Genomic DNA, 16535 nt, shown 5'->3' on the forward strand with positions numbered 1-16535 from the left:
GTCCTACAAATCAGTCACAAGTGTATTGTCACATGGACACTACATTCCACATGGCTTAGGAACTGTGCCATTTATTTCTAAGTGATGTTGCTTTATCAAGTTTCTCTGAACAGTAAGCAGCTCTTTGGCAATATTGAAAAAGGGTCACTTGGTGCACAGGTCACATTCAAATGAACCCTTGCCCAAAGTCAGAAATGTGGTCACCATGGAGCATACGGTGCAAGGTGCTTTGTCCTTAGCAAACCATGGAGAACTCCTAGTCCTACCCAAAGCCCCTTTGATCTGTAGCTGGCTCACACCTGAATTAGCCTTTCCTGTGGCTACTTCAGTGCGCTTTTTCCCTCTCAGCCCCAAATTGCTGATATTGACTTAAGGCAACTATAAAGGACAATAAATACAATATTTTTATGAATTATCTTAAGGCTACAAATATGTATAAGGTACGTCTCTGAGTTGTTATCAGTTACTTTAACATTTTTAATGTCAAAGAAAAGCTATCAAGAATAAAGAGGGACATTTGCTCTCATCTTTTAAACAGAAGAAAACGGCTGGAGGCGGAGGGGAAACGCAAAGTAGACATCAAAAGAAAGGAGCTTACATGAATATTCAGCTAAAACTGATTTTTTTTCTTTGAGGCAAATGAAAATATTTCAAAAACATCCAAATGAAACTGTCGAGTGTCGGTGAGCTACTAAAGTTATCACAACAAAGCAGAGCTGGGGACACAGGGCCAAGAGAAAAGGTCTCCTCCATTCGCCGATTTCCCTTCCTCGCACCCAAAAATAGGGCTCCGCCAGAAAAGCGAGGAGGGTCACTTCAGCGACTGTCAGTCCTCCGGGCCTCCGAGACGCTGCAGGAGAATTTCCAGTGCCAGTGTGGCAACGACCCAGAGGACAGGGAGGAGGGAAAGGACAGGAAAAGAAGGCGTCGGAGGGAAAGGACAGAAAAAAGGGACGAGGGAAAGGAAAAGGGGGTAAAAAAGAAGGGAGGTGTGTGCAAAGAAAGAGGCAGAGAGAGGAGAGGCGGCAGAGTGAGGGGCAGGTCTGAGGCAACCAGGTGGAGAGCTTCGTAACCACCCCCCTCGGGGGCCCTTCGCCCAAGAGCTTACTCCACACCCAGGAAAAAGTCGAGAGGTCTCACCAGGAAAAACGTGGTTTGACGAACCGAGGGGCCTTTGATGCCTCCAGCGGCCTCCAGAGGTCGACTTCCGCAAAACCCCGCCCCAGACACCAAGTCGTCCGCTCTAGGATCCTGGAGGCTTCCCTCTCAATGGTTCGTGAGGGAATCCCTGAAAGGAGCAAGAGAGGAAACGATTCTCTTTACATAGAAAAAAAAACATTTTAGTCTTCTTAGCTCTTTTAATTCTGGGTGGCACAGTGGTAAAGAATTGCCTGCCAGTGTAAGAGACGCAAGAGACTGGGTTTAATCCCTGGGTGGGGAAGATCCTTTGGAGGAGGAAAGGGCAACCTGCTCCTGTATTCTTGCTTGGAGAATCCGGCAAGAGGAGCCTGGCGGGCTACAATTCATGGGCTCGCAAAGAGTGGGACAAACCTGAGCTACTGCGCACACACAGACACAAACTTGCAGGGTAGACATTACAGTCATCCTTTCATGTATAAGAAATCTGAGAAACAGGTAAATTTTCTGAGGTCGGGCAACTAATAAGAGAGCAGAGATGAAATTTGAACCTAGATCTGTTTAGTCCCAACTCCTTTCACGTGCCACCCAGGGGAACCAACGAATAGATCTTCAAGGCTTAGGTCTTAGAAAGTAATTCTTATATTGATTTGTAAATTTAACACTATTCCAATAAAATATGAACTTTTTAATAAGATTTTAAAGTTAATACAGAAAACCAAACAAGCAAGACTCTGCCTGGAACAGCTGAAGAAGAAGGGCAAGAAGGGGCAGTTCTAAGGCAAGTGCAGAGAAAAAGAGAGCGAGCTGGGAAGTCAGGCAAGAAAAGGGAAATTTATTAGAGGGAAATGACAGAGTGACTGGCCCTTAAAGAGAACCAGTGTCCTCCCTTTCTGATGGGGTCTCTCTTATACCCTGCCAATGAAAAATTCTCTGAAGGGATGGTTAATTTTTAGCCTGTAGTTGAGTCCTGTGGTCACATAGCTGGAGGTCTGGAATCTGGTGGTCTCATAGCTTTGAGAAGGTAAGCGCCAGTGAGAAATCAGAATGTTGTTTGGGCAATTTGGTCAGTCTCAAGGATAACTGTGATTTTATTCTTTGTCTGTGAGGTCAACATAATGAGCCAGCTTAACGATGAGACCCCATGTGGGCCCTATCAGCAGTTGTTCTAAAGAATTTTAAACATATATTACAAAGCCTCAGTAATTAAACAGTGTGGCACTGGTGAGCAAGATAGATGTAAGAGAGATCTTACATCCAGATCTTCAGAAAACTACAGAATGTCAGAGTTTAACACTTAATAATTTTCCTGTAGGCAGAGGATCCCTATAATTAATAGTTCAATGGTGTATTCCTGGCTAGAATCTGGAGAGGCAGTGGTTCTCCTGCTGCTGCCAGAGTTGACGTTTACTAATAGATCAATTCTTGACTGTGTGCAAGAACTGGGACCTAGAAAAAAACATATGAAATTATGAATCACTGTATAAGCAAATAAATCAGCAGAGTAGGGCAAGTTCCAGGAAAGTAAGGAGAGGAAGAAATAAGTTCAACAAATATCTAGATAGCACTTCTGATGTACCATGAAATGTTCATGCAATGTAAAGGGAAAGGGAAAGGGAAGTCGCTCAGTCGTGTCCGACTCTTTGCGACCCCGTGGACTGTAGCCTACCAGGCTCCTCCGTCCATGGGATTCTCCAGGCAAGAATACTGGAGTGGTTTGCCATTTCCTTCTCCAGGGGATCTTCCCGACCCAGGGATTGAACCCAGGTCTCCTGCATTGGAGGCAGACGCTTTAACCTCTGAGCAATGTAAAAGGCAAGTGCTTTTATCATCCTCATTTATGAGGAAATGGAAGCATAGAGACAGTCTGACTTTAGACTTGCATGCCTAAAACGTAGGGAAAAATAAGAATCACTAACAGGCTAAAAATTTTAAGATAACAATAAATACTTCTCCTTTGCTGCCCTATTTTCTAGGTTTATCCAACTCCCTCTTGAGGTCCTCCAGCTTAGCCACCTTCCCAACCCTCTCCCACCACCCGCTTCCCACAATGTGGCTCCCATTCTCAGACCTGGTATTACTCAGCAGAAGAGTCAGGAACTGGCCTCAGCCACTGTCAAAGGGGCTGCTGGAGCCAGGTCAGAGCAGAGTTTTCTAGTAACAGAATCTTTGGAACCAGCAAAAGCAGCTCTTCTAAAAATTGACAGGCAGCTTTCTTTTAACTGGAGAGTCTGCAGTTCAGTAAGATTCCTCGTGAGGCCTCCCTTTTCTGCAATACTTCTGTAAAAGAAACATTAATTTACTCAGAGAAAGCAGACTGCCATAGCTGTTACACTAATTACTGAGGGTTATGGAAGGAGGGGTAACAAGCCATGTCAAATAAGGGGCTAACTTGCAAAGGGCTGTCTGATCACAGACTGGGATTAGCAGGCGCGGCCCTGTGCCACAGGAATCTCCTTGCCATTGCCTTGGGGGCACTACTGGGAGAGCATATGGAGAGGTGTGTCAGGAGAGAACAGCACCGCCCTTGATGGAAGGCGGGTCTGCCCAGGTATGGACGGAAAAATTACTGCTAAAGGGGATCGGCCATCATTTATTGCCAAGCTGAAATAGAGATGTATTCTGCATTCTAAGGGAAATATGGACAAGGCATGCAGTTGTGGAAGAGGAAACTTCTCCTAAATTCAGATCTCCTAATACTTATTTCCAGTCATTTGCCATTTCTCCCTTTTGTTTGGGATGGCAAGCTGAGAGATTTGGTGGTCATTGATTCCAAATGTACCAGGTGTACACGTTGCTAATGTGATTCAATAAATCTCTGAAGACCTCGGGAAAGACTGGGGTTATAATCCCAAGAGTAGTTCCAAATGTGTACTCCAGCAGCAGTAAATCGTTAAGAAAAACCCTTCCCCGAGAGGTTGCATCTGGGGTTACTGCTCACCGTCCCGCCTCTCGAGGTTCACGCCCATGATCCACCCCGGCCCGCCCAGGGAGAGGGAATCCGAGGGATTGCAGCTGAGCAGTGGCCACCACACTACCGCCCAAGGGCAAAGGACCCTACTGCAGCCAGAAAAGCAACTAGCTCCGAGAATTTCTCGTGGGCGGAAGTCTCTCATAACTTCCGGGGCGGAGCCTCGCTTGTACCCTGACTGGCAGTCCTGGATTCGCGGGCCGGCTGCAGGTTTCGTGCCTGATCATTTTTGTTGACAGCCTCTGACCCAAGTTTTCGCAAGATTCGCAATTCCTGCCTCACCCGTCACGAAGGTGATTTTTTTTTTTTAACTTCCTGATTTTACCCAGGGTAGGATCAGCCTTGAATATTGGAATTTAAAGACTGCAGCTGGGAAAGGGCATTTCCAGTGTTAGAGGATTCCTAAAACCTACACACTGGACGGCAGGAGCTCCGGTTTTCATTGTTAGTGTTCTGAATGCCAATGCTGCACATCCTATGTGCTTTCTCCAAAATTACGGACCGACCTGAGAGAGCAAGACCTTCAAAAAGGGGCTGCAATACTGCAAAATCCCTTGGACTACTCAGGCGTTCATTTTAACTCAAGACACCAGTGTACTGCTTTGGACATACAAGCTGATAAAAGTAATAATTCCTAAAATGAAACACTACAAGAGGCGGCACTAAGTATGACTACATTCTATGGCACTGTATGAATCAAGAACATAAAACAAGGGTCATAACTAGTCAAAGAGGCAAAGCCTCTGGAAGCTTGGATTCTGTTTCCACCTGTACCATTAACTTAATGGATCACCTGGTGCAAGCCACAGGACCTCTTTGGACCTTCCCTTACAGAATAATGGACTGGAAAATGATTTCAAGTCACTTCGAAATCTAGCATTCTACAGACTATATGAGTAATTAAACACATCAGAGCAACAGTTATTTCTTTGATGTATTACATGCTTATTTTTCTAACTCTGGGATTGATCCTTTTAAAATCTGTCAAAAGTACCACTGAGTTGCAAAAAGAGACTAGTTTTTAAATTTTACACTACTTAATTTCCTAATTGTATTTCGGACTAGCCATATTTCCCCCTACATGTGTCTTCTTAAGCAGGATTAAGAGAGTATGTTAAAAACTTTCTGTGGGTCTGCTTAGGGTTTCCTTAGGAAGTTAGCAGTCATTCCTGTCTAGTGGCTGCCCAAGGGGTGGTTAAGGGTCATGTGTTGTCCCCAAAGCTAAATCTTTGATATGCAGGCTCCCTGCTAAAGAGATAGGCCCCAGTGTTTTATCTTTCATTTTATGTGAAAAAACAAGATACAGAAGGCTAAAACTAGACTTGTACTCCTACCACACCTTCCACTTTGGAAGGCAGATCTGATGCTGAGAGAAACCTTAAAACATACATGTATGTTGCTGTGAACTTCAAACATTAAGACTTTTATATTACAAACTACAAAATATATAAACAGATTCTCATAAAGCTTGGCATAGCTGATTTTTCTAATTGCAAAAAAATCTAGTATTTTCTCTCTTCTTTTTACTAGATACCTTAAATATATCCAGACCAGGGTTTCTCAGGCACTATTAAATATATGGAATTTGGGAATGTTTTCTTTTGTGGGGGCTGTCCTGTGCACGCAGAATGTTTAGCAACATCTCTAGCCTCTATCCATTAGATGTCAGTGGTATCCCAAGCCATCCCTTGATAGTACAACCAAAACTGTCTCCAGACATTGCTAAATTTCTCCAGTTAGGAACCAATGGTCTACTTGAGACACAAAAAGCCTATTTTCAAGCACTTTTGCAATGATAAACAGTAATCTTTAGAGTTTCCTATTTTCCTTCCTAACCAATAAACAAATCTGAACAAATGAAAAACTTCACATTTCAACTTTTCACACATACCCTCCTAAAGTTGAATTTTTTTGTCTTCCATCTTGAATGCAGTTATTGACGTACAATGGAAATGGGTCTGTGCATAAAATGAAGAGACATATATCCTTGAAAGCAGTGTAAATATTTCTATAGATACAACACCATAAATAATGCACACAATAATTTGACAAGCATTTATTAAACACCTACTATGCTCAGCACTGTACTAGGCACTAAGGGGTGCAGAGATACAAATGTAAAAGTTATTATTCCTGCCCTCAAGGAGCTTACAATTTAATTTTGGAAATAAATACAAACATGAAACTACAATACAGAGTGCTAGAAAATAATTACAAAACAACATATTAGTAAGTGCATGGACCACACTACAAACTTAAAGGATCAGTGCTGAGGCAGCACAGAATAAGGGAGGTCTCAGTGAGGTGAAATCATCAGGGAGAGCTCACTCAGAAGATATAATGGAAGCTAGGCTTTGAAGGGAGTAATGAACATGAGCTGGGGCCAAAGAGAAATCTAAGCAAAAGAACAGCATGAGAAAGGCACAGAGGCAAGGGCTTTATAAGACATGAGTGGAAGGTCACAGGAAGTCTGACTATGATGAATCAAGGTGACTATGCTAGAGAGAAATGAGGCTGAGGCAGATTAAACATGAGGACAAGGTAATAGAGGACAAGGTCCTATCACTGCTCTGATAGGAATTACCTGATGTGAAAATTATCTTGTGAAATGAGACATCAGAAAAATGGAGTTCGAGGAGGACAATCTTGGAAGGATACAAGGTAGGGATCTTGGGAGCCAGGAAACTGAAAAGCAAGAATTACAATAACCTGGGCCTCAGATGATACGGATCTGCAGAGAAGGATATGAAGAAATGGCAGAAACATGGGAAGGAAAAAAAAAAAATCCAGCCTCAAGGAGAAAACTAAGAATTGGAACAACTTAACAAGATATTGGACATGAACAGTGAAAACCAGAAAAAGACTACAAGACCACTCCAAGATTGGGATAAGAAATATGAAGGGTAGTGAGTCTGTTAAGGGTAAAGATGTTAACCAAAGATGCCTATTTAAAAGGAAAATGGTGGTTGGGGACACAGTAATGAGTTCTGTCTCTAAATACCAAGTTATGTAAGTACCCGTGGAAAAGTTCACAAGTTAAGAGACAACCCATAGGGTAGAAAATATTAAGTTACTGAAATATAGAAGTAAAAATAATCCAAATGGATAAAGAGGAGTATAGAACAAGTAGTGAATAAAATTAAGACAAGGATTTTTTCCAGTGGAGAGGAGGAAAAAAAAGATGCATAGAGAAAAGCTAAAAGTGAAGAAATCGACCAATTCTCAAAGGAGAATTCCCGAGATGCAGCGTCAATTCAAAAATTATGAAATATAAAAAGGACAAGAACAGCAGCTTTCCTGGCAGTCCAATGGTTAAGACTCTGCATCCACTCTGCATCCCAGGGGGCACAGGTTCAACCACTGGTCAGGGAACAAAGGTCTCACATGTTACCTGGGTTGGCCAAAAAAAAAAAAAAAAAAAAGGATAAAAGCTAAGAAAAGGCATTAATATTTATCCACTGGTAATTCTGAGGACATTTCAGTGGAGTGACTACAAAAGTCAAAAACGAGAAGTTTTAAGAATGCATTAATGAGGAAATGGGGTTTAACAACAGATGACATGTTTGAAAAACCATGAATGATAGAATAATAAGAAAATGGTGTTGGAAATGAGCAGTAAAATTGAAGCTTTTACACATCTTATGCTGTAGATGAACTTACTGTTGTCATCCTAAATGTCCGTTTGCCTGGCCTAAGACATGGATGTTTCATTTTCCCCCATAATGCCACTTTCCCTGGGGCAGTTTAGAGAGAAATGTATTTGAGTTATAAGTTACTGCTTTTCCTCACAGATTTTAAACATGTTTTACTTGTAGAATTTAGCTAATACTACAAAGCACCAAAATTATCAACATTTAAAGATGATATAATAATAAACCAAATGACATTTTCAACCAATTTTCCAATAATTGTAATGGATTTGCACTATACTGGATATTTCCTTCCCCAGTAACTTTTCAGCTAAGCCTCAGTTTCCTCATCTATAAAATGGAAGATATCATAAGATACCAAAATATCTATCATAAGCACGAGAAATACATAACTTAGGGTTTGGCACATAGTAAGTGCTCAATAAATAAAAGCAATAGCTAGACCCCCAGAACCAAGAATAAAACTAACTGTTCTATATGGGAATCAACCACGACCACCTTACTCAACACAGAAAATCTTTGAAACCTAAGATGTCTCTCCTAAGACCATGTTGGATGGCAACTGTTACGGAAGAACCACTTTATTATGCTAGGTCTTAAAAAGTTGAGGATGGGAGAAGAAAGTACTGGTGAACAGTTAATTTCAGATTACAAGTATAAAAATAGAATCTGCAGGATAAAGGAATTTAGTGCTGTCACTCATAGTTAGGAGCTCAAAGTAAGGTCATACAGACTGATCAATAATATTCTAACACTAAGAGTGAAAACTGTAGACCAAGAAAGGACTTCTACTTATGCCCACAAAGAAACAACATCCCTTTTCTGCTGTCTTACACTATTTGGCTACATCTATAGGTGTGCTCGGAGAAGGCAATGGCACCCCACTCTAGTACTCTTGCCTGGAAAATCCCATGGATGGAGGAGCCTGGTAGGCTGCAGTCCATGGGGTCGCTAAGAGTCAGATTCGACTGTGCGACTTCACTTTCACTTTTCACTCTCATGCACTGGAGAAGGAAATGGCAACCCACTCCAGCGTTCTTGCCTGGAGAATCCCAGGGATGGCGGAGCCTGGTGGACTGCCGTCTATGGGGTCGCAGAGTCGGACACGACTGAAGTAACTTAGCAGCAGCAGCAGCAGCAGCACAAGTGTGCTGAATCAGCCTTGACATATATTGTTCTGTCAAGTCATAGTCTTTTCTCACATGCATCCCAGTATAATACTCATGTTCCTGGTCATATTTTCTTGTCTAAATCTCTGCCAGATGCTCAGTAATTCTAAGAGTTAAGTAATCTGGCTATACATTACTTTGAGTAATGTAAAGAGATGTTAGCTGGTACATCTACAGTCATTTCAATACCACGGTGCTCTGCTAACAGCTTTCACTGGAAGACTATTGTTCCTCTGAACTATCTGGGAGGAGTGTGTGCATACATGCACGTGCATATACGCACTCTCCCTCTGACAATGTACCCATCCTGTATAATATTTGTACACAGGTAACATTGGCCTCAGGCAGAATTAGTTATTTTACAGAAAGTAAGGCACAACTGAAGCAGAGAGCAAAGATCTAGAGACAACTAGATTTGTTTCTGGTTTCTTGTCATTTCAAGTACAAAGGAGTTAGGAATAGTAATCTATAGGCTAAAAAAAGGGAGAAGCAGAGGGAGAAGAGAAAATAAGAAAATAAAAGATAATGAAAAGCACTGTTTTGACAAAGTTAACCAAGGAAACCAGGATGACAAATGACAAGTGGATATCAATGGCTCAATGAAATAGGTGTGGATAACTCTGATGTGATTAGTAATCAATATGGGCCATAGTGGGCCATAGCACAGAAGGGATGTTATAGGGAAGGAATTTATGATCCAAAAGGCAGATCTCTATGATGTATTATTTTATGACTGACTTTTAAAAACATTAATCATAAAACATTATTAGTAAGTGTAGTCCCTGTTCAGGATAGTCACAGTGTGACAATGTATAATTTCTCTTGGAACTTTCATCACAATGTATGTCATATTCTTCTGAATAAGATTAATGGAATCAACTCCCACTCTGAAAGGTGATTTTGGAAACAGCTAAAAGTTACTCAATTCCAAATATGGTGAATAAGTGCATAACCAGATGGTCAAAGATGAGATGAAATTCAAAGAGTAATAGAGCGTTTTTCTTGAATGGTGTATTAAATGGGAATCTTGAGAGTGTTCCAAGTATCTAGAGGAGTGGTAGTACTTGGAATAACAATACTATTAGAATAGCTAGAACTGCCCAATTTAAAAAGACAACCCATGTTTGGATTCTTCTGTAAGTTCTTGGTGGTAACTTTAAACCAGCCTCATTACTTTATACAGTATCCCCTGGTATACTAAAAGCTTCAACGATGAACTATAGTGCCTGGTGATGATGAGTTTATTGTGTCTTTGCTGGATGATAGAGGGAATGTGCCAGAATTCAGAAGAAAGAGGAATTGTTAGGTGAAATACTCAACCGATGAACACTGTAGATATGTAAAGCTAATGGCAGGAAACAATAAAGAGTGAGCGAGGTGCTGAGGCCATCTAAGGAGGTGGGTTCACGGTAAAGACAAGAGTGGCAGACCATCTAGTCAGGGGGTTTGTGCAGACTGACAGGAACCTGAGAGAGCAGTACTGTGATGGACCAAAACAGATGAGTGTACATTCTTTGCAGGATTTTTATGTCTTCTTCAAGCACCTCTTTTTTTCCCATGTGACGCCTTAATGAGGGTAGTATAAATACCTATTTGTACTACAGTGTACAGTGGGAAGGTGGAAAGGAGAGTCAAATTACCGAAAAGTATAGCCATCCAAGCTCAAGAGCAGCCAAGCTGCTGCTGCTGAGTCTCCACTCACCTCTTTCTCTGCATCATTCCCACAACCATCACTAATGCGTCCACTTCCTTTGCTGACACAGGTACTGGGGCTGGGGGTGGTGAAGGATACGTATGGATGCTCAGTGACTCAGGGGAGTCAGTGAAGGTGATAAATGAAGAAAAATGCTGGAGTGCTGTTAAAAATATAGCATTCTGAGTTTGCATGGGAATATGGATTTCCACTATCAGGAGCATTAGAATAAAATAAAATGTACACTTAAGCATAAATACATTAAGTATTTATAAAAATTTCCCTAGAACTAGGAGCTCAGAAAGCTAAATATAAGTGTAAGTCTCATACAGAGCCTGCTTCAAACTTTAAAACAGCTTCTTAGATCAGATTAAGAGCACAAAATGCACCTTTAGGGGAATAAATGGGAGACAGGGATCACAGGAGATCAGAAGAAGCAGAGGAACTAGGAGGAGTAGCCTCTCTCAAACCTACAGCTACTCACCAAAAAGACCAAGTGCCTCAAGCCACACAAGCAATTTTCTCTAATGCTATTTTAAGCTTCTAAAGGATCAGACCATCAGGAGCACCAGTCTATCAGACACCTCCAAAGATAGTCAAACTAATTAATTTGTATCAAGGCACTGGACCCAAACTACTGAAGAGCTATTCTAACTTTGCCACCCCTATCAATCTGACCCTAGATAAGGTTGTAATGATGCTGAACTTTCTGCCTTTTTTTTTTTTCAGTGAAAGACCTCTCATCAGCACATGGTTCCTCTAATGTTGAATAATGCCCAATCTACGACTGAAGTTTTTCCCTAAACTCCTGTGGATTCAGATTTTTCTCCACTGTGGATTCTTTGATGTCGAATGAGACTTGACCTCTGAATAAAGGCTTTCCCACACTCATTACATTGATAGGGCTTCTCCCCTGTGTGAATTCTCAGATGCTGAATGAGGCCAGTGTTCCCATTGAAAGCTTTCCCACATTCTTTACATTTATAGGGTCTTTCTCCAGTGTGGATTCTCTGATGTTCAATAAGGCCTGACTTTTGACTGAAGGCCCTCCCACACTCATTGCATTTGTAGGGTTTCTCCCCAGTGTGGCTTCTCTGATGGCCAATAAGATGTGAGCTCCGCCTGAAAGTTTTCCCACACTCATCACACTCATAGGGCTTCTCCCCAGTGTGGATCCTCTGATGTCCAATGAGGTGTGAGCTATGACTGAAAGCTTTCCCACACTCATTACATTCATAGGGTCTCTCCCCACTGTGGATTCTCTGATGCAGAATAAGGCCTGCACTCTGACTGAAAGCTTTCCCACACTGATTGCACTGATATGGCTTCTCCCCAGTATGGATTCTCTGGTGCAGGATCAGGCCTGTGTTTTGACTGAAGGCTTTACCACACTCCTTACAGTGGTAGCGTTTTACTTTGTTGTGGATATCCTGGTGGGAAAGAAGGGCTGACCTGTAACTGAAGGCTTTACCACACACATTACACTGATAGGGTTTCTCCCCAGTGTGGATTCTCCAGTGACGAACAAGGCCTGAACTCTGAGCAAAGCTCTTCCCACATTCATCACATTTATGTCGTCTCTCTTGGGTGGGATTTCCCCGCTGCCTCTCTAATGAGCCCAGAAGGTCTTGGGCTTCTCCAGGCTCAAGACCCCCGATAACATCCCCGTTGCATTTGGCAGCTGTCTCTCCATGTGGTTGGATTCCAGTAGATATTACCTGTTTTGAAGTTAATTCCCTGTTCTCATTCCTGGTCTCACCACCTGGAATAAAAATGTAATAAATATCAAGTGAATGTCACTTCCTAGTCTCTGTGTTAGGAAAAAGAAATCAAATAGAGGAAAGAAAAATACACATGGAGGTTAAGAGTAAATGGAAAGCTTCCATCTGTCTCCAAAATGCCTTCGTTAATATGGGGAGAAAGGAGCAGGGACAAACTGAGGTACCACATATGCCAACTAGGGAAGAACTGCCATCAAGAAACAGGGGTGTTGGAAGGAGGACTAAAGTAGAGAAGGGATCCCCTGAGGAGAAGCAGAAATTGGGGAGTGAGAAGGAATATGGAACTACAAAAAGATCTAATGAGTGGAGTAGGAATGAAAAAAGTCCCAGTCATTAAAAGGGAGGAGCACAATGGGTCTAAGTATGAGAAATCTACATGAACGCAGAGAGCACCAAAAGATTTCAATATCCAACTGGCAAAGAGACCAATACCCAGTCTACGGCCATACCACCCTGAATGTGCCCGATCTCGTCTGATCTTGGAAGCTAAAGCAGGGTTGGTCCTGGTTAGTACTTGGATAGGAGACCAATACTCAGCTACAAGATTAGTCCTAGATTAGAGAGCAAAAAAGTTTCCTTTTATTTTTTAAAATTATTTTTTTCTGGTTATTTACTGAAGTACAGGAAATTCATAATATTGTTTGCTTCGGGTGTATGGCAAGTTACACATATATGTGTATATATATATATACTCTTTTTAAAATTCTTTTTCATTACAGGCTATTGTAAGATACTGAATATAGTTTCTGAATATTGTTGTTTATCTATTTTATACATGGTAGTGTGTATCTTAAACCCATATATCCCATATTCCTAATTTATCCCTCCTCCCACCTTCCTCCTTGGTAACCATTAAGTTTGTTTTTGTTTTGTAAATAAGTTCATTTGTACTATTTTTTAGATTTCACTAATTTTAGATTCTCTGACTTACTTCACTTAGTGTGATGATCTGTAAGTCCATCCATGTTGCTGTAAATGGTATTGTTTCATTCTTTTTACAGCTGAGTAGTATTCCATTATACGCACACACACACACACACCCAACCTCCACATCTTTATTCATTCATCTGCTGATGGACACTTAGGTTGCTACTATGTCTCGGCTATTGTAAATAATGTTGCACTGAACATGGCGGTGCATTTCTTTTTAAATTAAAGCATCTGTCTTTTTCGGATATACATCCAGGAGTGGGAATGCTGGATCATATGGTAACTCTATTTTTAGTTTTTTAATGAACCCCATACTATTTTCCATAGTGGCCACAAAAGTTTCCTTTCAGAACTCCAGAAGTCTCAGTATTTTCTCTCTCTGTTGGATCCTGAGTTTAAACTCAACTATGTCTTTCAGAAAGCTCAAAGCTACTGTACACATAAACAAAAGATCTTCAACAATAACAACCAGAGCTCTCCTTACCCAGGGAGAACATGTTTCTATAATTCTCTGGCCTGTTATTTCTACTCAGATCCTTCTGGGATGAATCAAGAAGCCATTCCTCTCGAATCAGGGACACAGCCATGTCCTCGATCTTCTCTAAAGTCTGAAACAAAACAAGATGCTCATTTGGGGACTGGGACTGTTCCACAGCTTAAACCCAGAGTATCAGAGAGACCCATCAGGGGTGGAGAGGATCACGACATGAGAAAGTACTGTGTAAAGGGATCTGCGAAGCTAGCTGGGCAGAGCAGGAAAATGAACCAGATTTACGGGGCCGGGGGGGGGTGGGGGGTGGGGTGGGTCGGGGGGGGTGGGAGGGTGGTGGAAATCAAGGATCAATCTGTCTCTATGCATTAGAATGTGGAGCAAGTTCTTAAGTGAGTACTGCTACAGACAGTCTAGACATGGGGTAGATGCCACAAACACTCTGAGTAAGAGCTATGAGGTTTCAGTGAGAAGGAGCACAACTCACCTGGAACCCTGCTGTAAGCAGTGTAGCTGTCATCTCCTGGTCTCGAGGACTTCCTTTCTGGGAAGGGGTAGGACTCTGTGAAACTGATATGGCTGAGAGAGGAAAAAGGAGCTATGAATGAGACCAGCCTTGTTCTTTGGTTATAGGAACCAGCACTAACACATTCCAAAATTTTGTATATTCCAGCAGATATGCATACCAGAGATTTTGCATATGAAATTCTGTTAGTCTTGGACTATGTGTCCATACCTATGGTTGCCCACAAAACACCTGTACTTTGATGGTCCACTCAGCTTGAAGCTACATGTCAAAAACAGAATGTTTACTGGTTTCCCAACAGGAACTGCTTTACAATTTCTTCTCTACCATCAAAGCTATAGTCCATCCTTGTGCTTGTACACAGTATTTCTTTAGGTCCTAATCTTTTGTCAAACTAAATATGGGAACCAATCTCTACTAACTCTATCACTTTTTTGAAATGTCTACTATGACTACCAGTATCTGCTTCCTATAGCTACCAGACAGGGTAATAAAAGAATCAAAATGGACTACTGTGTCTTGCACAACAGGTATTAGAATTTTACATAAGAATTGTTTTAGAAACATTAAAAATCTAGTAATTAAAAAAAACTATGAAACCACATAAATAAAAAAATAAGAAACACAGTACAAGTATGATATGAGACTAGAACATCCTATCTTGTTCTGTAAGAAGTAAGAAAATTCACAAAAATGATGGAGAAAAGTCAATAGGATGCAGGAGTCAGATGGAAGAGGCTTACTATGGCCAACTCTGAGACAATTTAAGCATCAAAATAAAGAGAACAACAGAAAGAAAAAAAAAGAATTTATGAGTACATATTGATAAATTAAAAAATGAATAAAATAAAACAGGGGAAGGAGGGAACACTCTCCATTACAATGAACAAATAAATATAAAAACATTGTACAGGAGGTAGTGACCAAAACCATCCCAAAGAAAAAGAAATGCAAGAAGGCAAAATGGTTGTCTGAGGAGGCTTTACAAATAGCTGAGAAAAGAAGAGAAGTGAAAAGCAAGGGAGAAAGGGAAAGATGTACCCAACAGAATGCGGAGTTCCAGAGAATACCAAGGAGAGGTAAGAAGGCCTTCTTTGATGAACAATGTGAAGAAATAAAGGAAACAACAGAATGGAAAGACTAGAGATTTCTTCAAGAAAACTGGAGATATCAAGGGAACATTTCATGCAAGGATGGGCATGATAAAGGACAGAAACTAATAGAGGCAGAGGAGATTAAGAGGAAGGAAGAATACACAGAAGAACTATACAAAAAAGATCTTAATGACCCAGATAGCAATGGTTGTATGGTCATTTACCTAGAGCCTGACAACCTGGAGTGTGAAGTCAAGTGGGCCTTAGGTAGCATTACTACAAACAAAGCTAGCGGAGGTGATCGAATTCTAGCTGAGCTATTTAAAATCCTAAAAGATGACGCTGTTAAAGTGCTACACTCAGTATGTCAGAAAATTTGGAAAACTCAGCAGTGGCCACAGGATTGGAAAAGGTCAGTTTTCATTCCAATCCCAAAGAAGGGCAATGCCAGAGAATGTTCAACTTACTGGACAATTGTGCTTATTTCACATGCTAGTAAGGTAACGCGCAAAATCCTTCAAACTAGGCTTCAGCAGTATGAGAACTTCGAGATATACAAGTCGGATTTAGAAAAGGCAGAGGAACCAGAGATCAAATTGCCAACATTCACTGGATCATACAGAAAGCACGGGAATTCCAGAAAAACACCTATTTCTGCTTCCTTGACTATGCGAAAGCCTTGGACTGTGTGTATCACAGCAAACCGTGGAAAATTCTTAAAGACATGGGAATACCAGACTATCTTACCTGTCTTCTCAGAAACCTGTATATGGGTCAAGAAGCAACAGTTACAATCTTACATGGAACAACTGACTGGTTCAAAATTGGGAAAGGAGTATAACAAGGCTGTATATTGTCACTCTGTTTATTTAACTTATATGCAGAGCACATCATGTGAAATGCCAGGCTGGATGAATCACAAGCTGGAATCAGGATTGCTGGGAGAAATATCAACAACCTCAGATATGCAGATGACACCACCCTTATGGCAGAAAGTGAAGAGGAACTAAAAAGCTTCTTGATGAGAGTGAGAGGAGAGTGAAAAATCTGGCTTGAAACTCAACACTCAAAAAACTAAGATCATGGCATCTGGT

General features: G+C 41.2%; 1 protein-coding gene across 3 annotated transcripts in view; it reads right to left on the minus strand.

Moving 5' to 3' along the window:
• ZKSCAN8 (zinc finger with KRAB and SCAN domains 8) overlaps nt 1-16535 on the minus strand; it is a 55505-nt gene that overhangs the window by 29183 nt on the left and 9787 nt on the right. For 2 of the 3 annotated variants that reach the window (XR_014062893.1, XR_014062892.1), the window contains exon 1: nt 1141-1211. Coding sequence is in view for 1 of the 3 variants with exons in the window: in XM_081522999.1 (XP_081379125.1) it covers nt 11440-12382; nt 13816-13939; nt 14309-14400 (1159 nt within the window). In the remaining 2 variants the exon portion in view is untranslated. Of the gene's footprint in view, nt 1-1140; nt 1212-11439; nt 12383-13815; nt 13940-14308; nt 14401-16535 lie in introns of those variants that run through there. The other variant, XM_081522999.1, reaches the window with a different exon arrangement.

This window comes from Giraffa tippelskirchi, chromosome 8, assembly GCF_054371585.1.
Source record: "Giraffa tippelskirchi isolate mGirTip1 chromosome 8, T2T-mGirTip1v1.2.pri, whole genome shotgun sequence".
Classification (NCBI taxonomy): Eukaryota; Metazoa; Chordata; class Mammalia; order Artiodactyla; family Giraffidae; genus Giraffa; species Giraffa tippelskirchi.